The sequence below is a fragment of the Aulonocara sp. 'chitande type north' Nkhata Bay genome, linkage group LG5 (assembly GCF_057382095.1).
Source record: "Aulonocara sp. 'chitande type north' Nkhata Bay isolate Kocher_YH1m ecotype deep benthic linkage group LG5, A_spYH_male_GT1.1, whole genome shotgun sequence".
Lineage (NCBI taxonomy): Eukaryota > Metazoa > Chordata > Actinopteri > Cichliformes > Cichlidae > Aulonocara > Aulonocara sp. 'chitande type north' Nkhata Bay.
Genome location: NC_141348.1, coordinates 48,660,844 through 48,687,441, shown reverse-complemented (window position 1 = coordinate 48,687,441; position 26,598 = coordinate 48,660,844). Strand labels below are relative to the sequence as shown.

The 26,598-nt window shown below is 42.3% G+C and overlaps 1 protein-coding gene across 9 annotated transcripts in view; it reads left to right on the top strand.

Annotated features, from left to right (window-relative positions):
• Nucleotides 1-26,598, top strand: part of LOC147331616 (dedicator of cytokinesis protein 3-like) — a 231,669-nt gene that overhangs the window by 78,753 nt on the left and 126,318 nt on the right. For all 9 annotated transcript variants that reach the window (XM_086294022.1, XM_086294019.1, XM_086294015.1 and 6 more), the window contains exons 2-3: nt 3,875-3,958; nt 14,585-14,625. In XM_086294022.1, coding sequence (XP_086150148.1) covers nt 3,875-3,958; nt 14,585-14,625 — 125 coding nt within the window. The remainder of the gene's footprint in view (nt 1-3,874; nt 3,959-14,584; nt 14,626-26,598) is intronic.

Genomic DNA, 26,598 nt, shown 5'->3' with positions numbered 1-26,598 from the left:
CACGTTCACGCCCTGTGGTGTCTAAAGAATAGATGCATGGAACCACTGAAGACCATCTGATTTTTCATTAGTAGGGATATTTAAAGTAAAGTCTTTCAGGGATTATTGGATGTTCCAGATCAACCTTCGGTCTGACTGGATAAAATAAACTTAATGTGTATATGAAGCACTTTCATTAATACTGACTCCCTGGGTCTCATCCATCATAATTTCCATCCACAGTCTTTTCCATCAGATTTCTATTTCTGATTCCAGGTTATGCAGAGTTCTGTGAATACAAGATGTATTGTGCATGAAATCCACTGTTTGTAAACTGAGGTCATCATGTGTTTCCTGCCAAGTTTTATGTTGTCTACAAGCCCCACCCAGAAAATGTTGTGACGCTATATAAACTGAAAAATAACTATGGTCTGCAATGATTTGCAAACCCCATAAACTGACAGTTTCTCCACACAGAAACGCTGAAAACACGCGTTTAAATTGAGACATTTTACTATGCTATGAAAAATATGAGCTCATTTCAAATTTAAGGGTTGCCACATGTCTCAAGAAAGTTGCGATGGGGGCAACAACACGGACGTCTTCAGCACTAAAGAAGACGTCGACCATCAGGCTTATTATCAGCTAGAATGGGACAGCGTTCTTCTCCCAAAAGTCCGGCAGCTGCTCTGCTCGGGTCCCAGACGTTGATGAAGGCCTGTCTAACGTTTCTGACACATGTTGCTGCCATCAAACTCAAAATAAGCCTTTTTTCTTAAACCTGTACATTTTCTCATTTAATGTGTAGATTTGTAGATGATTCCATTCTATGTTTTTAGTTACATTTCAAACAGCTTGCAAACATTTTCAGTGTTGCGTCCGAGTCTTATCCTGATAAATAAGATGAGTGATTATTAAACATCTTTCCAGAAAGTTTCATCTTTCTTAAATTATTATAATCAGCACTAAATTTGCATGCTTTACTAAAAGGGTAATGAAATGAGACAGACTGATTAACTGATGTTAATTTCAAACTTCTGTGATGATCTGTGAGTTACAGCTCTCCTGTGTACATTACAGTAAGTGAGACGCATGCTGTTCTCTTTGGTGAGCCAGTTCTTATAATCTGCAGTCGTGAGCCAGAACAAAAGTCCTCTGATCACGATTACATACGTTTGGATAACAGGTGGGAGGAGGAGGAGGATGGAGTCACGCTCGAGCAGCGTTCAGAGAAGATGAGGTCAAGAACAGGGTCCATCAAAGCTAACAAGCTATTTACAAAGAGAGCGTGTAGCATGGGAACAATGGCAGCCGTCTGTGTCGAGAGAGACCGAACACTGGTCGCTGCTTCGGCCTCGGAGGGCTACAGCTCCGTCTCCTGGCGCGCTCTTCACTGTGCTTCAGTGTTTTTTCTTGTTGTTGTTTTAACACAGTCAAACTCCAGTTCTACTTGGAACATGACAACTAGAGGTTTGTGGGACATAAAAGGTAATTGAGCAGTGGTTGGTTGCATTTTACACTTGGTCAGGGCAAGACCGTGAGAGCATGACAGGGTCTCTGATGATGCCAGGGACTATGATGGACTGACGTTGAAAGTCACAGCCAACAAAGAGAGACACACGGGGATGAAGGGCTCGAGGGAGTTGAGATTGTCAGTGACACAATCCAAAACAGTGACAATCCCAACTGATCGCTGCTAATAGTGGAGACAGAGAGCATTACAGTGACACAGAGAGTGACAGCGACGGCAGAGAGCGAGAGTGACGCTGATGATACGGAGACAGATGGTGACAGCAACACAGAGACAAAGCCAGGCAGAGACAGATGCAACAGTCCCGTCGGTGTGAGCTGTGTGTCCTCGCTGCCACAGTACCAGACTGCAGTTGGCAGCTCAAACTACAGTTTGCTGTGTGCACAGTAGCTGATTTTTTAAGCATTTCCTTCAGATTACAATCTTCTAAAATGGTTATGTCGTCCAATGTCATCTTTGAACTGCAGCTGGTAATAGTCGTCCGTCTGTCCTGTTGGTCCACTGCTAGCTGGAGAGCCTCTCACACAGAACCTAGGACAGGCGGAGAGCTCGTTCATGAGCCGCTACGAGTGAGGCTGCAGAGTGGTGGCAACTTTTTTGCGAGCATCTGATTCATCAGCTGTTTGTCTCAAAGTATGGCAAAGAACAATAAACAATAAAAGGTGAATCAAATGGACCATTATGGCAAGGCTGGGATGGTCAATTTGGTAAAGTAAATCCGTTGGGCATCTTTCTTTGCCTTTAGACAATAATTCTGATGGCAAAAGAGCCAAACGGGACAGGCAAAAAAAACAAACAAAAAAAAAAAAAGTATGGCAAAGAAGAAAAGCCTTTAAAATTTCCATATTTCCACCTAACAACAATACAAGGTACTGTGTTGTCTTTGGGAAACACAACAGTGATTATTAGAAACCGACCTCCTGCCTGCACCCAGGTTTGACTAGAACAGCGTTACTTCAAAGTGAAAGGATTTGTGGGCATTAGCAGAAATGACTCATGCCTTGGACTCCTCTCTCGTCGTCTTTTTACAGGTGGCATCTAGTTTTCTTGAGACCTTTTTAAAGATTTGCTGAAATTTGAATTGCAGATGTGGCGCTGTGTTAATTCAGCTGTGTGTAAAAATTCAGTTTTCACTGTCTTTTTTTATGTGTTTGCTCCGAGGCGGCAACAGCTCTCAACCCTGCTGTGACATGAATAAGTTGGCAACATTATTACCATATCTGCAGCTTTTGACAGCTTTTTCATGCTTTCCATCATTTTGATATCTTGTGATTCTTTTTCTTAAAAAGTCCTAATTTAACAACATCAGGAACAAAATGACATGTGCAGCTAAGTGCGACGCCTGAGCCCTGCAGAGGAAAACAGCACTGACAGCGAGACCTGCAAACGGCATGCACAGATGACACGTTGCGTAAACACCCAGGGACTAAATTTGGAGACTAAGAGTGGGATTGGTGACAGAAAGCATGATTGTCCAGCGTGAGCACGACTTGGTCTTAAAGCTGTCTTTGTCTTCAAGGTCAGTTCACCACAGACTCAATGGGAAAGATGTACAGTCTTTAAAAACAAAGAGCCTTTATCAAAGCAGACAGTTAAACAGACAAAGACAGTTTTAAGATCTCGTCTTGTTCTGCGTTCAGACACACCTGTGGCCTCCTGTCTGAACACCTACACAGACGAGAGGACAGTATTGAGTCGCCTCGTGGTCGACGCTATCGCTCTTAGAGATGCATTGAAATTGATTTGAACTGTACCCATTTTTACCTCGTGACCTGGAGACTGTGCTCGCATCTTTTAGCATTACAGCTGCATTTGTGCCTTAACAATAGTTATATTCATAATAATGTCCGCTGCCCTCTTAGCCAGTTTACTCATGATTAAGACACCAGTGAGACTTTAACCTGCACGGTTAGATTTCCTGATGATCAATTTAACATTGCAGTCCTGTAACAGAGCCGCTTGCACTGACTGCATCAGCAGGATGAGCTGTGAGGCCCGTTGTTTACTGGGTGTACTGGAGCAGTCATGAGGAATATGAACATCAACAGTGCCTGGTACAGCACGGTCTGGATGTGCTCCGTCAAGCTCTAATGTCTAACGTCACCCTGTTGTCATGGGACAGACACGCAGTGATGAAAGCAGACGAGGGCATTACTTTGTATTTATGTGCTTTGATAACATCCTTTGATCAGTGATGAAAATAAGCTGTTGCCGTCCAAAAGTTCAGACGCCGATCTTTCATGCCGTAACCTTTTTCTTGTATTGCGTGCATGTTCGACAAATGTCAGAGCGTCTGCAGCTGTTATCATTTTCTCTGTCTTCCTAGGATCTCATCTTTTCCCATCTCTCTCATTCTCTCCACAGTCATCTGCAACTTCCGAGGCTCAGTGACTCAGGGTTTGGCTCTGGAGGTGGGGGAGACTGTTCAGATCCTGGAGAAATGTGAAGGTAAGGCTTCTACCTGATTGATAGCTTCATGAGATGCTGCGGGGGCGGAAGTTTGATGCAGCGGTAATGTCATTGATCATCGTTACGACTGTAAGCATCAGTAAACATGGTAAATATCCCCCAGAGCGAGCATTTTCTTTGCATCTCGCTCTTCTGTTCAAAGGCGTTTGCATGCATATAGAATAGAAACGGTGAGAAGAGAAACAGTGCGTCTCCCGGCAGCACAGCAGCCAGCGCAGGAAGTCATAACTCTAATTTACAGTTATTTTCTGCAAAGATAAAACATGTATGTCATCGCTCAGGTAGATATTACATAATAAGTTATCAATTTATGTCCTGTTCCCTGCAACAAAGTTGTACAATCTCATTTCATACACGACTGGTTTGACTGCTGTAACCTGTAGTAACGCTAAACGTACCTTTCCAGGTCCTTATGAAACACTCTGGCTCCAGCCGTCCACTCCACTCCAGTCCTCACCGTAACCATAACCCTGTCACGTTTTCCACAGTGATTCAGGATCAGAACATAAAACACATTTACATGTATAGATTCATCCCAACCGGCTTTCAAGCCTCAAAACGCGTAACACAGATGATTCATCAGTATGTTGTAGGGGTGGGGAAAAAATCGATACTGTGTAGTATCGTGATATTTTGTTTGCTAATAATGTATCGATACAGGGACGGCAGAAATCGATATTTTGTTACAAAAAAGGTTTTTGTGCTCTGATTTCAGAGCATGTTGATCCTTTTTCTGAGCAAGAATCCTGACATTCCTTCACTGTCCAAATGTGTTTAACTTTTTTTTTTGGCAGCAATAAACATGACAGTTTACTTATTTTAATTTAAGACATTTTATATTTTAATTAAGTTTAAAACTTTTTTATTTAATGTAAAATTATATTTTGTTTTAATTTACTTTCAAATTCTTCAGTTGCTGAATGGGCTGCATAGTTTTCATAAATTGCATAGTTCAGAATAGCTATAATTGTACCAGATGGTTGCATTCAGTTAAGTTGGACTAGACTGTAATACAAACCGTTCAGTTTGTCAACAATAAAACTGAAATGAGAGAAAGACTGAGTGTGAGACTTTGATATTAGATAAAATGAATATTGATAAACCTTTATGTACAGAATCTGAATATCGCAAAATATTTTTAAAAATTGCGATAATATCGTATTGTGCGTTAAGTATTGTGATAATATCGTATCGTGGGATGTATGGTGATTCCCACCTCTAGTATGTTGCTCGTTGGGATGAGAACGTGTTTTACGTTCTTGATGCTTGCATTGTCTGTACCATGTTCCCAGTATACTCTACATCCCTAAGCATGAGTCCATGCTGTTATAGTAATCAGTGTTATATGAACATAGCTACTAACAAGTGAATCATGCAAAAAACAAACTATTTAAAATCTTCTGGTTATGACAGCCAGTTCAATTTGACTCGTTTTGTTTCTACTTCCAGCCAATAAAGATAACACATGAAATCATCTTCTACTAGATTATTGTGCAAAAGCGACAGTGTTTTATTTATTACCTAAAAAATGAAATAAAGAGGAAGAAAAGGTCAGATGTATGTGTGATGTGGACAAAGTTATTCTTAGACAGATTTTTAGGGTTCTTATCAGGTAGCCAACTACGCCAAATTTCCAAGGCAAAGCCCGACATACGACATACAGACCTAGAAAAGCTCATTGATGCTCTCATTACTTCGAGATTGGACTATTGCAATTCTCTTTATCTAGGCCTCCAACTTTCCCTCATCCAACGCCTCCAACCAGTCCAAAATGCCGCAGCACGTCTTTTAAGCGGCACCAGAAGAATAGAATAGAATAGAATAGAATTCAACTTTATTGTCATTGCACATGCACATGCACAAGACATGATCATATCACACCTGTCTTAGCCAACCTTCACTGGCTCCCCGTCAAATCCTGTATCGTTTTAAAAATCCTTTTGTACACTTATAATTTTAAATAACTTGTCGCTCAGCTACTTAATCGACCTCCTTGACCTTTATATCCTCAAGAGAGCATTTAGATCCTCCAATCAATGGCTCTTAGTGCAACCAGTGTCCCGACGGAAGACTAGGGGGCATCGGGACGCGATTGCTGCACATAAACTTTGGAATAGCCTGCCGGTTGATATCCGTGTGTCGGAATCCATTCAATCCTTCAAATCATGTTTAAACCCACCTGTTTAAGCTAGCCTTCGAAACAAATTTGATTTTAACTTCTACCCGGTCCGCGCTTCTTACCTGTAACTATTCTGTATTTTCTTTGTTCTTCTATTGTTGTAATCCTGCAATGCGGCACTCGTGTGACGCACTTTGGTGTACCTTAGTCTTTTAAATGTGCTATAGAAATAAAACTGAAACTGTAGGTTGTTCAAAGCATTTCAAGCAGCTCACCACCGTTAAAGTTTTGAGAACAACTCCAAGTCTGTTCCAGTTATTGTCTTTATACCGAAGCATATCGATCATTCACTGCAACTGAACATCTTTAACAGTGTAAATAACCTTCGTGGGTGTTTGTGTTTAAGCTACTGTTTTCACTGGTACTTAACTAGAGAATGTAACCTAATTTGTAGGATTCAGAGCCCCCTCTCTCCATCTTATTTCCCTAAATTTTGTAAAAAACCACTGAAAGGAGTCCACGCCCTTCTAAATATTCTTCACGCGGCCCTCCTTTTAGTCCCTGTTATCTGAAAAGAGAACACTCTTGTCATTTTTCCCACTAGTTTTTGGTTAAAAAAGCAGCATTCAGAGCTGCAGTGGTGCAGTCTGCTGTTTGCTTCAGTGAATCACAGTCGGTCCATTTCCCTCCAGATTTTTATGAGGCCACCACACAGAAAAGCCTTCACGTTAATGCTGCGGCAGCAGCGGTGGCTGTGTCGCCACAAATGTGCACAGTAAAAACAAAGTGGCACTCATTGCTGCATTCATAGTTCCCTCAAATAATGAGTGTAAATAGCCTGTAATAGCCTCGTGCGGGCCTGGATGGGAGCCCAAGTTATTAGCTGCTGTTTCTCCCATTGTTATTTCTAGTTTGACTCACAGAAATTAACAACTCAAGCCAGGATGTGTGTGAAGCCAGAAAATGTTGTCTTTTGCAGATAATGAGTGAGTATGTGCTCCATTAGCCACAGCTGGGGAGGACGCTAGCATCGATCTAATGCCAGGGGCTGATTAGGCTTCTCTTTATCCCGAGGGGAAGATGTCCAGAGGAGGAGAGAGGAATAGACAGAGAAGGAAATATTCTGTTGATGGGTTCACTTTGTGCCTTCCTCACCCGCCTTGTTGTGAGGAACTACAATCTGCACTTGCCTTCATTTTCCTCCCGCTTCCTCTGAACTCCAGCATCCTTCCTTTACACTCCTCTGGTTTCTCTTACATACACTTCTCGTCTCTTGTCATCTATGCATATTGACCAGGCAGTCTCATATTCAAGGCTGAGCTAATTCCTTGGCATCCAATCGGCGTCTAATTTGATCGGGTTATGAAATGCAATCCTGCTGGCGAGGGACACGACTTATTATCCGAGCCCTTGTGGGAGAGACTGGCATCGCAGCTTCCCCTGTAGCACGCAGCGATTATCAGGGCAAACCAGGGCTAACTGTTGTCCAAGATCCCCGAGGAAATTTCAAGAACTCGCTCTGCAGCTTTGGTCATTAACTGAACGTGTAAATAGATTTGTAGAAAATACCCTCTAAACAAAGGGCTGCTACAGCAGGACCTACATTTATTAGAAGATGCACTAGTCTAACGTTTAGAGCGACAAACACAAAAGAACTGTTATTTATTATTTATCAGTTAATATTTTCATTTTTTATTGAGGTCAAAGTCCAGAAGTGATCCATCATTGCTAATTCTGCTGCTGCAGGAGGACTCGAGGTCTCGGTTAAAATTGGCTTCATCACAGTAGCCCCCCCCCCCAGACAGAAACTCAGGGGATATATTGACAAAGCCATGAAAGTGGCAGCCGAACTGTTGGAGTCCAATCCTCAAAGTCCACTCCACAGATTACAGTCACAGCACTTAAGAAAGCATTAGAGTTCGATTAGAGGGCCAGCAGCCATTTCAGGTATGTGATTTTATTCTCAATACTGTCAGCGCTGCTGAAGCGCCCATAGTCAGCTGAGTGCTAATTATGTTGGAGAGGCTCTTCAGCTGTAAGATTTCTCTTTTTTTGAAGCAAACTTCTGGCACTGTGCAGAGAGCAGCTGTCAGCAAATACCAGCTAAGTATGAAGATAACCTGATGTTATAATGTGACACTCGTTTGAAGACGAGTCATTCTGTGTGTAAAATGTGGTGGTTAAAAAGTCCAAATCTAGCAAAGCAGGGTTTTACCAGATTTGATTAGCTGGAGGGAAGCTCAGCTTTGATTGGTTATTATGCCATTGGTTGTATCTGACCTCGCCTATCAGAGCAGTTAGAGGCAGACTAAACGTTAGGAAACACAGTCAATGAACAAAAAGTCATTCGCCATGAGAAAATATCCACATTGTGATTCATACATCAAAATATGGCAGTTTTATTCTCTCTCTCAATGTCACTGCTGTGAGGCTGCAGTAAATCCCTTCAGGCTGAACACTCAGGTTTAGTCTCAACACTCCACTGAGGTGGCAGGAAAACCATCAAAGGAACCCAAATACGAAAAGACAGAGTAAACAACAACAGACAGCGCGAGGAAGATCGAGGAAGAAAAACCCAAACTAAACCCAAACACCGGTGAGAGCGAACTCAACCAAGGTAAGTAGGGCAAGGAAAGGAAAAAAGGCAGCAGTTTGCCACATTTGAAACGAACCTTCAAAATAAAAGAGGATGTAAAGATGGTGAAAGCATAAACTCGCAGAGACACACAGCGAGACACAGATAGACGTGGCATCAGGATGTAACAGGGGACAGGCGGGCAGGCTGTGGGGCGACCCTAAGCGACCTGGTTTAAAGAGCTGGAGCAGCCTAAGACAAAGACAGGGCTCAACACAAGGGAAATGAAGAATTTTCCAGAAAACCATCTTGTTTTCTGAACACTTTGGAGAAAATCCAGAACACACTGAGGGGGGGCTTCTTTCACTTCTCTAAAGGCCAACACCACAGCCTTAGAAAGCCCCCTCCAGAGTGACCACTGGTGTCATTGTAAATACACTGAGGTGGTGACAGTCTGCATCAGTGAGCCAGGCAAGCATTAATAGATGTATATTTAAAAAAACAAAACACGTTTTTTGTAGGCTACTTTAAAAATGACCTGATTTCCACTGGTTATGCAGCACCTATCAGATGGTTGAGCATTTAAATGGAAAAATGGAAGGGTGTGTAAATGTAGACAAAGTTTTTTGTTGCCAATAAGTCAAACACAAAGTATTAAAACAGCCTTACAAAGACACGGTTCTTCCTGTTAAAAGGGAGTTCTTCCTTCCCACTGTCACCAAAGTGCTGCTCATAGGGGCTCATATGATTGTTGGGTTTTCTCTGTATGTATTATTCTAGGGTCTACCTTACAGCTTAAAGCACCTTGAGGTGATGGTTGTTGTGATTTGGCGCTGTGTAAATAAAACTGAATCAAAAATTGAATGTTAGAAGCACAGAAGAGCAGCCGTGCTGCTGCAGAAGCTCGAATCACCTCTAACGTTTGGATGCTGTTTTCAGAGCTTTTTCGAAATGCGGACTCATGACAGGGATGCTGTGGATCCTTTAAAAGTCCAAAATAAATGATCCTACATAAGGATCCAGACAGCAACTACTGTCCCCGGCTACAGAAATGACAGTGGAGTTGGAGTAGAGATGAACAACCGTCACAGCAACGAGTGACTTTAGACATAAATGTTCATAGAAAAGGTGAAAAGTGACTTTTTTAAAGACCTTTAAAAATATGAGTACTGTAACTGTAACCATATATAACAAAAATATTAAGATGGGCAGGGTGATGGGTGACCACAGACACAACCACACAAATAATGAAACAAGCTCCGAGTCGTTTGATTTGATTCAGAATTTCAAGTTTTACTCTTTTTACTACTTGATTTTGCTCGTACCAAATTGCTTTCATAAAATTTACTGCAACTAAAGTCTAAATCGTGGACGTTCACCGTGGTCTTTCCTTGGAGCCTGCTGTCGAGGCTAAAACCATCCCAGAATCAACAAGTGCCACGATTAGTAGCAGAACTACAGGTGGAGCTGATAAGATTTGATCTGCAAGGCTATTAAGGTTACTTTTTATCAGGGTTAGCAGGAAAGACACCTGTAAGATTTAGAGGTAGTACGTACTGGGCGAGTCACCTTATCTACATCGGCTCCAGAACTGTGCATTATCTATGGATCAGGGATTAGGACTTCTTTTTATCAGAGAACTGAAATCAACTTCCTGGTTTTGTGGGCCTACCAATCGACACCATCCATTGCAATGGAAGATCATTCTCCTATGGATTTACAGAAGGTTTGTGGAAACCTGAATTTCTCTGTGGACTCTGATCTCCAACTCAAAAAGCCTGATTGGTGCAAAGAACTGCGTAATCACAGAACAGCTTCAGGTCTCCAGATCTAGTGGCTAACAGAACAGACATCACGTTTCAGCCACTTCTCTGCTTCTTTTCAGTGAGTTTTTCCTGGGTGGGATAGCGCCAGTGTTGTATAAACTGAGGAGGCTGTGTTCCCATGGAGTGGATTGGTGGCTCAGCTGCAGCTCGCACTTCTATTGGATCCCTGTCAAAATTACAAAGAAAAACAGCCTCATGGGTGCTATTACTGCATCAACAAGCAACTTCTTTTTCATTAACTACCTTGAGGTGTGCTCTACAGGGTTACAGCAGCACTCAACACTCATATTTGACTGATTTTGTAGCTTGACGGAAACCTGCATCCACCGCGTAATGCAGTTTTGATAATGAGCGCAGACTGAACATGCATTAACTCGACAAAAGTGTTTTGCAGGGAATTTTATTGGTAATTATTTTGGTAACGCTGCAAAATGATTATTCTAATGACCACTTTGTGAGCTGTTTAGATGCAGGAGGCGAGACGATTGCTCTTCTTCAGAGTATGCTGTAATTTCAAATTACTGTATATGCACCTGCGTGTGCACCCATGTGCCACAGATAAACACCGGCTCTGTAGACGCTGTTTCCACCGCTATAATTCATCCAAATGTTTCCCCTTGTCACTCAAACCTCTTTCTTATCCCCTACAGATGTGGTAAATTTACTCTCTGTCTGTCACACACACACACACACACACACACACACACACACACGCACACACACACACACACACGCACACACTACGTCAGGTCTTACGAATGGGCCGAGGCGCTGCTGGCCCAGCCCATGACTGATTACCATATAGATGAGAGGTTGGGGAGTAAACACAGCCGTCATAACGAGGGTGATAAATGAATCTTGATTGGTTATTAATTACTCAGCCAATTAAGCCCTCCTCCATATTCAGATCAGATGATGGGAAGCTGCAGAGAAATGGATCTCATGATTTTACAAGGAGATGTGATGAAAGTTAAAGGGTCTGATGTGCTGGACAGCACTGGAACATTTCCGAGTATTTAGTAAATGCGTGCTGATGTTTCACTGCGAGGGTTTCATGATGAGTTCTGTTATTTCGTAGTCTTACAGGAAATTTCTCCTTTATTTTCTGAACTGTTGTTGAAAGTGTTTGTCTCGGAGACATGCTGGCGATTCAGGTGACGTCTGCTCTGATAAATGTACAAGGAATTGCCTTCCTAGCTGTGTGCATTTGGTAGTCTAAGAAGGTCAAAGTAATGATTTGCATCATTTTGATGTAAATAAATGCTTCTTTTGGTTCACTCTGTCACTGACAGACAGTCGCCACCCAACCCTCACATTTCCAACGGCCAGAGGCACAATCATTTTTATTTCCACTTGGCTGGAGACAAATGATGTCCCCACTGACTAAGAGGATGTCTGGGTGCTTCTCCTGCACATATTTAGTCCCTGGATACCAGCAATTTTAAGCTGTCAAGATTTTACTCCAAGTCGAGTCAACTTTCATGGCAGCTTTCTGCTCCGCAGAAGCATCTGATGAATGTCCGTCCATGTGGAAAGAACGGCGGTGTGCTCTGAGCCCTGAAGAAGAAAGGGGTCCATCACTGTCACGCACGCGGGCATGTACTGTCCTGTAGGTCATACAGTGGTAAGAGAAGAAGTGTTGAACCGGTCTCTGAACCAGATCACGGACAGATATAGACCGAACTCTCTACTTCAAACACCTGAGCGAGCACCAGCCTCCCGTGCAGAAAAAACATGGTCACATAATGCTGGCTTCAAAAGTGAGACAGTCCCAGGACACTCGTGTTAAAATTTCATGATTGAAGTACTTGAAAAAAGGTTTTTAAAAACGTCCTCAAAACATTTTCAGTTTGAGAAACGCTTCGTCACTCATCCAGGTGACTTTGCATTATGACTCAAACTAGCACCGCTGAAGGTAAATGGCTGGGAGGTCAGCTACTTGATCATGAACGTTTCTCCCACTGAAAACGCTGCGTCCAGATGAACAGAATCAACTTTTGTGGATTTACTTACCTGGATTATTGAGCGTGCATCAAGACCTTTTACAAAAGTTGTTTTTAAATAATGCGGAGCCTACAATTAAATGCTGTCCTGCACACGTTCTCAGTCCCAAAGCGTAACATTTTACACTAGGTCACAAATCATCAACACATTACGTTTCCGGCTACCCACCACGTTCCTAAATGACGACCTCGGAAAAATGAGGAAATATGAGAACCGTCCGGACTCAATCTACACATGTTCACTCTTTTCCTTCAAATCGCTTCGAAACACGCTATTTAACGTCATTAAAGTCCTGGTTAAGGTCAGGAATAAGGTTAGGTTTAGGGCTACAATACAGGGCTGGAACGTCTATTACCGCAGGAGCGTCATTCCACTGGATTTCATTCATAACTCGGCGCGTACCATAACAACGCGGAAGGTCTCCTTCCGTGCTCCTCAGGAACGCCGCGGGACGTGACAAAATGTCACCCTGTTACGCCTCAGGAGTGAGAACGGGCTGATATAACATGAGATCTCATCCTGTACCAAATCTCCCCTTGTGGGACAATTAAAGGATTATTCTATTCTATTCTATTCTATTCTGTACATGAGATCTCATCCTGTACTTGGGATCTCGATTCTCCACATTAGATTTCCATCCAGTACAGCAGCGAAAGCCTTTTGCACCAAATCGCCCGGCCAGCATTTGCATTTTGCAGACAAAAAGGCTGAAATGACAGAGATACTGTATGGTTCTGATGTTATCATAGGGTGCATCACTTTGCAGTGGAATTTTTATTTTAGAAGTTATGATCCGAGCACATTCACACCGGCTTAAGTTCATGGACGACATCAACAGTTAGCACGAATGACTCGAGGCCTTCAGGGGTAAAACTCGTTCAGTGTGAACAGGTTTTGTGTGTATAATAGATTCAGCAGATATTCGACTTTATTGTCAGAACTTTCAAGTTCTCATAAAAGTCCTTTCAAAGACTCAGCATACACATCCACACACACACACAGCTGAGCGCAGTGAACCACATCTGTCCTTCACAGCAGTCTGTCTGTCAGAGTCTCTGACTGACTGTCAGGAACCTTCAGAAGCATCAGCTGACGTGTGGACACATCAGCTGACGTGTGGACACATCAGCTGAAGACCTTCAGTCTGCACATTTGTGTCCGTGGCTACTGTTCTTTTTAAAGCAACCTGTCACTAAATCAAAATGTTCTGAACAGAAATCTGTGGAAAGATTTTTTCCCCCAAAAAGCCAATCATGTTGTTACGTTTGTAGTACAGAGGTTTAAATGTGCTGCAGGTAGACCTGTATTCTCTATGTGCTGCATGGCCTTTCCTCTTGATGATCATACTTACACTCTGTACTGAACCATGAATGAAGCCATCGGACAGAATAACATCGGGTACGGGAGGGTTGGGGGATTTTTTTGTGGTAAAGTTTTTCACGTATTTCTCAGTTATTTTGTAACTGGTTATGCTGGCCATGCAGTTAATGCCCCAGTAACAGTAAAGTTAATGTTATGGCTCTCTATGTGATGATGGCCCACAGGTACTGCCAAGATGGCAGCTGAATAACAAACCTGACTTTTGACTGAATGAGGACTTGAGATTTGCACCATCATTTTCCATCCATACTAAACCTGCAGAATCAAACTACAAGTTTGATTCTTGCTTTTCTTAAAATGTGCATTAACTGGAGGCCAATCTCTTTTATTGTTTTTGTGTGAAACGTTTGGATGTGTATGGGCGAATAGACCCACGTTATGGGCAATAACTACATATTACTACTATGTAATAAGTTCGTATCAAACCATGTGTGTTATGCTGTAGTGCTGAGAACCATAAACTGTTAATGGTGGAATTTCAAGTTTTACCATTACCTTCATTTTTTAGTTAGCTGTATATTTCCATTAAAACAGCTCCTGTAAGACAGAATTTCTTGAACAAAGATCTCTGTGTTGGAAAATGCTGAAGTCAAAGTCACTGCACGTTCCCTCCGGCTGCTGAGTCATGGCCACTTTTCACTCTTCACGATCTCCGTGTTTGTTCATCAGTCTTAGTCACTGCTGTTTGTGTTTTCTTTCAGGATGGTACCGAGGGTTCTCGACGAGGAAGCCAAATGTCAAGGTGAGCCAGGCTGACAGCTTTGGTTGTTCAAAGCTTTTCTCTCAGACCAACTTTTGCTCCTGATTTATTCATTTCTATTTATTTGATCAATGCTGAGAAAATTGCTGTTTATTTAGCTGCTGTCTGTAACTGCATGTGACGCAAACTTATGCAAATAAATACCAGATACATTTTTTCTGTTCATTTCTCCTTTTCAACATTTACTTTTCAGAATTTAAACTTCACTCTGGTAGATCGTGTTAGACACTCTGAAGATATATACTGATGAAGCTAATGTAACAAAATGCATAATTGATGAGAGTAGAGAGGTGAAATTATGGGAAACAAAGAGGTAAAAGTCGTGAGATGCTTTTATGGTTGGCACAGCTGCTGGTAATGTATTGAACTCACGTCTCACTCTCACCAGAACTCATATAGTGTAACGTGGAGATGAAGCCAGCCGCAGTGGTGTGCAGCTGGATAGCGAATGAGCGACTTCTAACTTTCCACAAGTACTCATTTATTTTAAATATCAAAAAAATAAAAGTGCCAGCTCTACTACACGTTACTTGAGAGCACACAGTCTGCGTACATAGGGAAGAATCCATTACAGAGACGCTACACAGTGAAGAAGAACAAAAAGGGCGTGACCTGCCAGTCACGAGTCAAGAGACGCCACCATGTGGTGCTACACTGCATTGCAACAGCAACTGTTATAATAGCCTACACTTGGGTGGGCTGCATAAGTTTTTAAATATCTGATTAAATACACTTGGCTACTCATTTCTTTTCTTAAACATTAAACTATGGAGCCAGAAGCACAAAGCCATCTGTAGTAGATCTGCTAGTAGACTGAACCGTCTCTTACTTTGAAATTTCCGACAGTGCTAACTCCGCCTCTCCAGAAATCTGAGGCATGTTCTTATTCTACCAAGAACTTTTGTTTGCTGATCGCCATGGCATCAATCTCTGCTTCTGTCAGGCTTTCCATACAAACCTAATCTAACAACAAACATCTGTTTCACAAAGACTGACTTTGAGCAGCACTTACTATTAGACATGTTTTTCTTTTGAAACACATTTGATTGAAGGATTGTGTCTCATCCTTGGCTGCTGTACTCAGATGTTTAATCTCTAACCTTTGCTCTGACAGAGTGCTACTCTGGCTCTACTTTAAATTATCCTGCTAAAGGTCGCTAATATAACAGCTAGCTGCTGGTTGGACAGACCTTTGCTCATCTGTAGTACCTTCCTGCACTGAGAATATAAAGCCAACATGGCTACGGGACATTTTTTTTAGCTGAAACTTGTAACACCTGGTAGTTGGTTCAGACTGGGGTTGGATCACATTCACACCATAAATGAAGCGCCTCCTCCAAAGGGTCCCGGTGCAGTCCTTTGGGTCTCCCTCGATTACTGTGTTCATATCTGCACACATCAACCACACCGAGGGGGAAAATGGACCAGAGTTCAATTTAAACGGACTAAACACTGCAGGTGGGAAAACACCCGTAGTACTACTTAGTTTAAGTTTCTTTGTGGTAACTTTTAGGTTTCTTCAAATTTTTTGAAAACAAAAATCTAAACTGCTGGCAGGCATTCTTTGAAACTAGGACAAAGATTGTGTGTCAATATTTTGTCCTATCAATACAAAGTGTTTCTTTCTGATCCAGCATCACATTACAGGAATGTGTTCGTTGCAGCCAGACTCCACAGAGACAGCGTTTTATCAGAACATGTATGAAGACCATGACAGCATGCTGTACGGGGAATTTCACCGCATGTCTGCAGAGAAAGTGATTCAGTGTTTTCACCCATTCATCTCACAAATATCTGACAGAGCAAACTCACCTAATTGACCCTGCTGCCCACACAAGAAGCCTTACAGCTTAAGCTTTATTTGTGCCATTCACTGGTATATACAACTCAAAGCATGCTGTTCTACTTTAAGTCTGTTTACTCGCCTCTCGAGCACTTCTGTAACACAACTGAGCTGCAGCCATGTTCGAAACTCTGAGGAACACCAGAGCTGCTGCTGCTGCTCCAGCTAAAGGCTGTGTTAAGACTCAAGGCAACCACAGACAGATAAACCACACCTGAAAAGCTCTCCTCCTAACAGGTTTGTTTGTCAGAGAGAAGAAGTCACAAACAACTAAGGATCTGGCTGAGATTAAGAAAAACATTTACCCGCATAGATCATTGGGAAAAAGATGTCAGTTTCCAAGTGAGAATAAAGATTTGGCTCTGGAGCGATGGATAAAGGTCAGGAGGTCTGAGTCCAGACTGACCCTGTAGCTGCATCAGCCAAGAAGAGAAGTAGATGAAGTGATGCACCCATCATGCCCAGTTAGTGCCCGTTGTACAAGCCTGTGTGAGTGTTATGATGTGAGGTTGCTTCAGTTGGTCAAGTCCAGGTTCAGGATATCAGCCGACCACCTAAATGTACTCAGTTACAGCATTTTCTGCTGAACCCCTGAGAATCTGTGGATGTGTTAGTGAAGACTTTTCATCGTGGTCAAACTGTCACATCTGTAAAATTTAACAAAGTTCTGGACAGAAACGAATGTTATGACCTTCAATGAGCTTGTTACATTATTACATTTATGCCAAATGCTCAATGTCATCAAAGCTAAAGGCAGTCCAGTGAAGCGCACGTGTGTGTGTGTGTGTGTGTGTGTGTGTGTGTGTGTGTGTGTGTGTGTGTGTGTGTGTCTTTGCTGTTTTTCATGGCTGGCTTTTTACTGCAACGTGACACTTTGAAGAGCAAGAATTGTTTTCTACCAGAACAAAACATGATTTTGTTCTGGTAGAGCCACAGATTTATTTTATCTTCCAGAAAAGCGTCATCAGTTTCTGTAACATTCAGTCAGTGCTTGTTGCTGGCTCATGTTGAACGAGCAGCTTTCAATATAATGCTGCGTTCATGCTGTTACCTGAGAGCTTTGTGAGGTAATTTCTCTGCAAAATGAACGTGAGTCCGTAGAGATTATGTTTCTTTTTGAGGATATCTATTTAAAAATAAAAACAGAATGCAAAGATTTGCAAATCTCCTAAACCTTTAATTTATTCACACAGCACACAGTGGTGGAGTTCTGGGAGATCGATGCTGTCCCAAAATGATCTGCTCCACACTCCGGTTTGTCCCAGTCACACAAAAAGAAATTGGGAGACAGTTTTTTTTGTTTTTTTTACAAAGGTAAAACTCATATGTCAGCTTTTTATTATATTTTGTGGAATGAATTAAGCAGAGTGTTGACTGTTTAATCTAACAGATTTTACTGGAGCTGCTTCCCTGAGCCTGTGATTCACACCAAGAGCTTTGTTTCCATCACTCTCCCTTTTTAAAATCACCATGTCTGGCTCACATGCTAACAGGCTTGTAGCTTTTTTAGCCGGTTGTGTGTTTGGTCCTGGTCTGTCCATTTCCCCTCCTGTTTCATTCTCGGTCCATAAGAGGCTTTACTGTTTATCTGCTGCCTGCTCTGTGCTGCAGATAGGTGGCATGAAAGAGATCAGCTATTGCTTTGTTCTTTATTTTGTCTTAATGATGAGGCGGTGCCAGAAATAAAACAAGCCGACCTTCAGTTTGGATTTCAGGTGGATTTGAATGTCTCAGGAGGGAACTGTGAAAAACAAATCCCACATTTAGTGTCTGCTCTCTGTGTCGTTCAGTAATTTATTGATACGACCTTATTTCTTGTAATACCTCTGGCTGTGTTGTAATGCAGTAATGCACTGAGCAGCGATTTGTCACTTCTAAAATGTAAAGGTGATTTTCACTGAATATCTCATCATGGGGAGTTTGACTTCTGCTACTTGAACCAATACTAATGAACTTAAAATCAGTTTAGATTCATTTAAATATTAAAAAATAGTCTGATTTTTTTAAAACATATTCATTTCACTTTATTTGACTTTCCCATCTCTGTCACAGTTTCCTCTTCTGTACTCGAGTTTCTCTTGCAGAAGAAAAGTTGATCTCTGTGATTTAATAACTGGTTAAACTGCACACAGATTTTTTCCTGCATTCCTCTTTTTATCTCTTCAGGTGCGCCGGAGTTAATCGAGCTGCTGTTTGTGTGAGAGGATGGGAAACTGAAATAAAGTACACTCTCTACCAGCATCACAGCTTTCATATACACCAGGATGCAATTGTTCTCAGCCAAGGTTGAAATGCGATGAGCTGCATTTTCCAACAAATATGAGTCACCGAGGCTCGCTGTTTTCATAACTGCAATTCAGTCAGACAACTCATGTTTGAAATGACTTATTACTGTAGCAGAGTACGTTTGCTTTGGCATCTATAAGCTCTCAGCCCATCACATCCTACAAACACGTCGTATAGAAAGTCGGGAGTGATGAGTAAATTATCCTGTACAGGTGGATGTTGGGATGGTGGAGGGAATGAAACGGCAGCAGCAGCACTCAATTGGGGGGGGGGGGGGGGGGGGGGAGAGAGAGAGAGAGAGCAGCAGTGCAGCTCGAGCTGACTGCAGTCTGTAGCTCCTGAGTTTTGCTTCATTTCAATAACATCCATTTCTTTTTCTTGTGTGACTCACTGGTGACATGAAGCTTGCTAAATAGTGGTAAATGTGATGTTTTAGATATTGGGAAAATATCTTCAAAGTATTTTACAGAGAAACTTCACTGAACTCATCAGAATGAACATTTTAGGAGCATTGATGCTAATGAGTCATTTCACTCATTCTTACTATTGATAAGCAGAGATAAGTGAGATTTCCATGAGAGCGTGTCATAAGTTAACAGTTATGTTATATCTATATAAGCCTTCCTTACGGCAGACCAGTCTAGAGTGGGCTGTTGTGTGGTGCTTGATATACGACCGGGCACTGCGCTGTATTTCTGTGATGTCAGTCCCATGATGATCCCCAGCAGCTGATAAATGAAGCAGAAGGACCGTTCTTCTCTCTGCTGCAGATCTGGCTGTTAAACCACAGAGTGAGGTTTTAAAATCTCAGGTTTTCTTCACAGTGACTGTGTCGCAGTGCTCCGAGGATCCTATCGGTTTGTGGTTCCCCTTAAATAAGTCATACGTAGGGTAAGTTTTAAAAAGCTGTTCTTTAAAAAGCACCTCAGGTGCACATTAAATGTTATGGTTGAATCTGTGAAATAAGCCAGAGTGCCAGTAAAAATCAGGTCTTGTTGAGAGGTCGCATCTCCAGGGAAGCTTTGCCTTGACTTGCCGAGGACCAGTTTGGCTGTGGGCGATGCACCACCATTCAAATCTGTGGGTTGCAGCAAGGGCAATAGGATTCAGCACAGCAGGCATAATAAGAAAGAAAAAGTTGAAGCTCAGGCTTCCTCATGCAAATGTCAGTGATCTAGGGAGGCCTGCAGTAGAGCGCTGCTTATCAAAGACTGCTCGTCTCCAACCTGCATCTTTACACCGACTCTTAGTTTGGCTGCCACTGAAGCCAGGAAGAGCAAAATGGAATAAAACAGACGTGTCAGGATCCAGAACCCTGTTCTTTTAAATATTTGTTCATGTTTTTACTCAAACTCTGATGAATCGGAAGCTCCTGTAAAAGTATTTGATTTGACCCGTCATTCATAGCTAATCTGCAGACATGGTAGGTTAGCTGAACGGCTAACAGATTAGGTGCTTTGCAGCCCACCTCCACCACAGCTCCTTCCTTTCTTGCTGGGCGTAGTCGTAGCTGATGGCTGCTCCATCCTGCACGGAGCCCATGCTGCTGCTTTCCTACAACAGAACCAAACTAGCAGATGTTTCTGTTAACTGACGTGTGAATGCACTGCTAATGTTAAACAGCAGACATACTGCAGATGCATACGTTTGCATGTATGCATGTTTTTCAGTTATCAGACATCCAAAATGCTGCAGCAGACCACTCACAGCCTTACGCACATATTTGTTTATTACTTGCAATTAAACTGAGTGAAACGTAATATTCAGCGGCGCTGCCTTTAGCATGTTTGCAGCTTTTGTAGTGTACAGACTCCTTCAGTCAGTCAGAGTAGAAATGGGTGTCATGCTTAGTTAAACCTGAACCTCTGGCCTCTGGTTATGTCATCCTTGTGGTAGAAGAGTAGGTAGCTGGAGAAGAAGAAGTGATGGCACATTTGAGCAAACACTAGAAGTGAGAGAAAACATCCAGAGACAGCCTGTGGGCAGTCTAAGCAAGAAAGTTGGATTTTATATAACCTCAGTGTGGACAACTCCACACACATAAGTTAAAGATGATGGCTGTGCTGCGATTTAAGAGTAATTCGCTTTTTCTTACTTTTCTCTCTCACACACTGCTTCTGTCTGAGTGCAGCAGCTCAGACAGAAGCAGTGAAGAGCAAGGCCTCCCACTGTGATGCAGTAGTGTCCAGAGATTGTTCTGGGTGCTGGAAACAAATAAAAAGTTATTAAATGTGAGGAAGTTGCTACAATGGCAACATTAGATGAACTGAAGCCTGATGGTCACTGCTGTGAGTCTGAGCGATGTCAGACACAGTGATTGTATCAAAACAATAAAACCCATCAACTACGAAGTATTTGAATATTTCTGTACGCGTCTACTGAGAAACAGAAGCAGTTACAACGTTGCAGTCGTTGCCATCTGAGGTGCCGATTAGTCTGACTAAAAAACTGTCCGATGCACCTGAACAAGCCCCGCCCTTCAACCCAAAGCATCCACTCCCACCATCCCACTGCCAGACACTACAGATGGGTTTACACATTTTTGGGTGACACAATAGTGACTTACACTGGAATTTGGTTGATAGTTTGTCTGCTTTGATTGTAGTTAAACGCTACCAGTAGTAAAAGCTTTGGTTGTGTTAACAGTGTATGGAAAGTGTGTGGAAATTCATTATGTGTGAGTTTAGTGCAAATCTGTGTGACACGAGCTCAAAGAGCCAACGTGTGATTGAGCCCACTCGCGTGCATTCCCACCTTTGCGTGCCTTGTTGTGCTGTGTGATGGTTTCTGTGTGTGTGCACCGTCTCGTGTGTTTTCGCTCTCTCTCTCCCAGCAGAGAGGCATCAGCCCAATCCTGTTAGTTCCACTCTAATCACCTGGTTTCTCCACAATGGGCTTGCTGGTTGAAACGAATCGCTGTGTCTCCCGGAGGAAATGCCTTCCTGCTCAGAGTCTGCTCTAATTCAGCTGCACTGTAAAAACTTCACACGCTGAGGTTCATCAGCGTTCAGATTACCGCAGCCGTCGGGGCCACAGAGAGGGCAGCTCGCACTCAGTGAAAGCAGTGTTTCTCAAAGCTCTGATCTGAGAGCTGCTGTGGATCGCTCTTTGTAAAAAATGTCTGATTTTCTTTTATTTGTTGGCAACAGAGAAGGGCAGTAACGTGTTACTTGTAACGCATTACTGTAATCTGATTACTTTTTAAAAGTAACAAGTAAAGTAAGGGATTACTATTGCAAAAACGGTATTTAGATTACCGTTACTTTCACGCAGGAACGCTGCGTTACTGCGTTACTAAAACCATGATTTTTTTTGCGAGAATGTCTCACGACAGTGACGTAAGCGAGTGCGACGTTCGTGACAACAGCTGTGTGCAGATCAACAATGGATCATATATCGATTGTGGGAGAGAGTATGAGCGTGCAGCGTTTAAAGCGTGGAAGTACTGACCTTACTTTGAGTTTGATTCCATAAAAAGTGACAAAAACATTAGTGTCCGCTGTGCGTGGGAAGAAAACTTCTTTTTACAGCGAAAAAAACCCTAAACTTCCAAGCAAGCACCGAGTAGCTACGACGTAATGGGAAACTCACAGAGAAACTCGCGGATTCTTCCACTGACCGCGGCACACCTGCACCAGGGTAAACCTCCGCCTACCCCACTCCTGCTTTACAGGTGAAAATAGAGCAACAGCACCGCTGAGTCTTTGACTTTATTTATGTTCTGCTGTGTTTTACTTGCATCTATTTGAAAGAGTGAGTGAAAACACAAAAAATAATATTTTATGTGCTGGAATGTGCAGAAAATAGCTTTAAATGTTAAACTAATTTCTTCCAGTCAGAGAATGTTGCATATAATTAAATGTTTGCTTGATGCATAAAGTTAAAAGGTTCAAACTAATAAAACAAGTTAAAAAAAGAGACTTTTCCATCTGATTACATTTTGTATGATGGATTATGCAGAAAAAGTAGAATTGGGCTGAAAGATCTATCGCTTTATCACCTCTTCAGGTTGTAAATCGTGTTTTTAAAAAGTAACTAAGTAACTAAGTAATTAATTACTTTTGAAAATAAGTAATCAGTAAAGTAACGAGATTACTTTTTGGGGGAATTAATTAGTAATTAGTTACTGATTACTTTTTTCAAGTAACTTGACCAACACTGGTTGGCAATATGTTTAAATCTGCAGTATTTTAATCTAACAGAGATGTTGTTGGAAATGTAGTCTTTCTGTTGCTAAATTATTACAGTTTGGTGTATATGTTTTTGGACAATGACACTTTTCTTCCTCACTTTGCCTCTGAACACCACTGCAGGGGATTTCAGTCCAAATTCAGTCCCAACTTTCAGCTTTAATTCAAGGAGGGTTACAAAAGTACTGAATTCACCATTTAGGAATTACTGTACACCTGAGTCCCTCAAACTCAGGACTCATTGATATGTGTCTGTGTGTGAGGGTGTATTCAGGGACCAATAATTGGAAGTTTACTGTACTTGTGGGGACCAAAACCCGTCCCCATGAGTTTGAAGCCATTTTTGAGACTCAAAATGTGGTTTTAGTGTCAGGGTTACAGTTAGGTTATGGTTAGGTTTAGGGTCAGGGGCTGGAGAAAGCATTCTGTCAATAAGATGTTGATATGAAACGATATGATGATATGAAAACACAGCGAGTGTGTGTGTGTCCGGTCACCCTTCACAGCAGAGATTAAACCAATCAAGATAGAGTTTCAGGGAAAAAAGAACCCAAACACACACTGACAGTGGGAGAGGCTTCTGGGCCTGCGCTCGCTGTGCATCAGTCTGGTCATGAATTTAAAAACAGCTCAGTTTGACTCTCTGCTCTCATGTTCTGCCCTCTGCTGCTCTCTGCAACAATCCAAAACGTGTCAATGAGGACAGTCACGGTCATTGTACACTCTCATCTTCAAAATGTTGGTGAGCTTTGGAGCTTGTTTGGTTCGTCAGCATCCACTTCAAAGAGTGACAGCACTCTGTGTGCCAGACAAACATTTTAAATAAATCATATACAAATATATTTATAATATTCTTTAAGAAGTCTGAGCTGTGCTTGATATCTCCGATGCTTCTATACTCTGCTTTCAAGGCACACAGTTTAAAATAAATACATTTATGCATTTTTAATGCTGACAGCATTTTGACTTCTTTGGTTTTACACAGATTATCTCTTCAGTATGTGCAAGATTAAATATGATTCATAATTTGGAGATTTTTCAGTCAGCCAGTAGTTATTAGCATCAGTGCTCATCACAGTAAAAGTCACGGAAAGTGAAAAAGGATCCATAATATTAAAAACAAGAACTTCTGTAAATGTAATTCAGCCACACTTCAGTTCAGATACGATTCAAACATCAAGCAAAAGGAACAGAAAATCTAAACAGACTGCTCAGTCCATCAGAGGCATGATGGGAAACAGAGGCCTGCACTTATTACACTACAGGACTGCTGAGTGAACCTGATGCAGTTTGTAACGTCTCACATGTCACGTGATCTTTTTGTCATACCAAACATGTAAAATATCACGGGAAGTTCTGTCAGTGTGGAAAAATGCAGTGACACCGCTGTCTTTAATATTTCTGTGATCTTTACACCACAGTGTTTTACACTGTATGCAGCAGGTGGGAACTCTGTGGGCCTCTGTGGATTTAGCTGACCTTTAATCTTCAGAGCATTAGGCCAGAGTTACTGAGCAGCTGCAGGATAAAAAACAGAGAGAAGAGGGAGATGCAGAGCTCCTCGCTGCAGCCGAAATCAGCAGACATAGAAGGATTCTCAGTGCGGGGAGATTACACCTGGCACAGTCCAAATATATATGCTCCTTCACTGTCTGGAGCTGCTGCTGGTCTCTGCTTGTGTTAGAGAGAAACAGTCAGAGTCATCTTTCAAGTGAAGTCAGAAAAACAACGAGAAACTGTGTCTGTGAACTCAGGACACATCTTTGTCCAGATGTTGACATTTGACCTGGTTTAAAAACCAAAGAATCTCAGGCTGGTGCTCACATTCATATTCAGTCACTCCTTTCAGCTTAATAAATTATTAAATTGACCTAAATTAAACCGTTTTTAAGGTCATCAAACTTTCCCTATTGGAAAAGTTTCATTGTGATGCTTTTAAATCGAGGGAAGAAGATTAAACATTAAATATCAGTAAAACACGTTGCACATCTTGCTCTCTCGTTCCTGCCACATGCATGATCATTTTCTGTCCTTTGTATCTCTGATAACTCTGAGCAAAGATGATGGCAGATGTTTTGGACTCAGTCACTCGTCATGATTGTTTCTCTCTGAGAGAGCGAAGTCGTTGCACACAGCGAGTCCTGAAAGTTTAAGGGTTCGGCTTTGTTGAAGCTTCATTGTCACGTGTTAAGTTCAAGAGTGCAGCGCACTGAAGACTGAACACACAGGCTGGCCCAGCACATCGTCCTCAACTACATCAGTTAGCATGGTTCAGCGGGAGATGCAGGAACAAGGAAGTGAACAGTCTTCATTTTTTTATTAAATAGAAGTTGAAGCCAAAAATCCAGGAAAAAAAGCTATTAAATGCATTTTTTAAAAACAGCACCACAGCATGATGTGGACTCCAAAACAGTTGGGACAGGCGCAGAGATGCAGCACCGACAACAGCTCAGCCAGCAGGAAAACGCTGCTTTGGGAATTTATGCGCCTCGGAGCTGATCCCAGAGGCAGAGGGTGCCAGCTTTATTCGGCTTGTACGATTGGTACAAAATTAAGTCATAAATGTTGATGGAGCTGTTTTTATGACTGCACCAGTGCGAGCTGTTTCTGCTTTAATTCCTCTGTATCTCACTTCATACCGTAAAATGTGACATGGCAGCATTCGCCCTTATGAGAACAAACATAAAATTCCACTTTTCCTAAAATGAAATTTGCAAAGGAGGCAATGACACACAGGATTATCCGCCGTAAAAGCCCATCGTTTCACTAGCTGGGATCACATCCACGGTAACGATGGCCGATGAGGGACGAGGAAGTGTGAAATGGTGCTGCGGTTTGGGGAAGCTCCCAGGCCGGCAGATCCTCGTGTACTAACGAGAAATGAATGAAGGAAAGGAAAAGAGGAGAAAAGAAGAGAGGGGAAATGATCGGGAAGGGTGGGGCATGAAAATGAGAACAGGGGGGCTTTTATAGCTTGAGGCCGGCGGGGGCGTGAAGGAGGAGTGGTCCGCTCCTGAAATTCAGATGATATCTCCACACAGTGACGTCTGCCGGTGTGTGATTTCATAAAGGTTAAATGCAGTAAATGACTGTGCCAACGTGGCAAACTGCTCCTTACAACATATAGTCATATTTAGATTTAGCTGCAAAGATCTAATGAAGTGAGAGAAAAATATAAAGCAGCTGCTGTATACTGATGCAGTTTAAATCCTGCCTGCTGTGAAGGGATTCACTTAAAATGCATTATTTACTTTTTAGTTTAGCAGGTTGACTCGCCCGCGTAGTCTCAGATGGATTTTTCCACCAAAATACCAACAGCTTTGTGCCTCTTCATTTGAACCAACCTTGCACCTGTTTGGACTTCTCCTCCCAGCGCTGCACCCTGCCCTTCGTGCTGGGCACCAAAATACCACGCAGATGCTTAAGGCGGATTTCAAGGTCAGGAAAATATCAAACGGTCAGAGCTGTCTTTGCCGGCTCGCTGCACTGCAACAAAAACGGGCCCTGAAGCTGCAGCACCAACAACACTCCACACTCTCTGTGGAAGCCTGTGTTTACACCGGTACCTGTGAACGTGTAATCATCCAGTCGACGAACGTAAGACGAACCTGGTGTTATCCAATGACGATATCACAG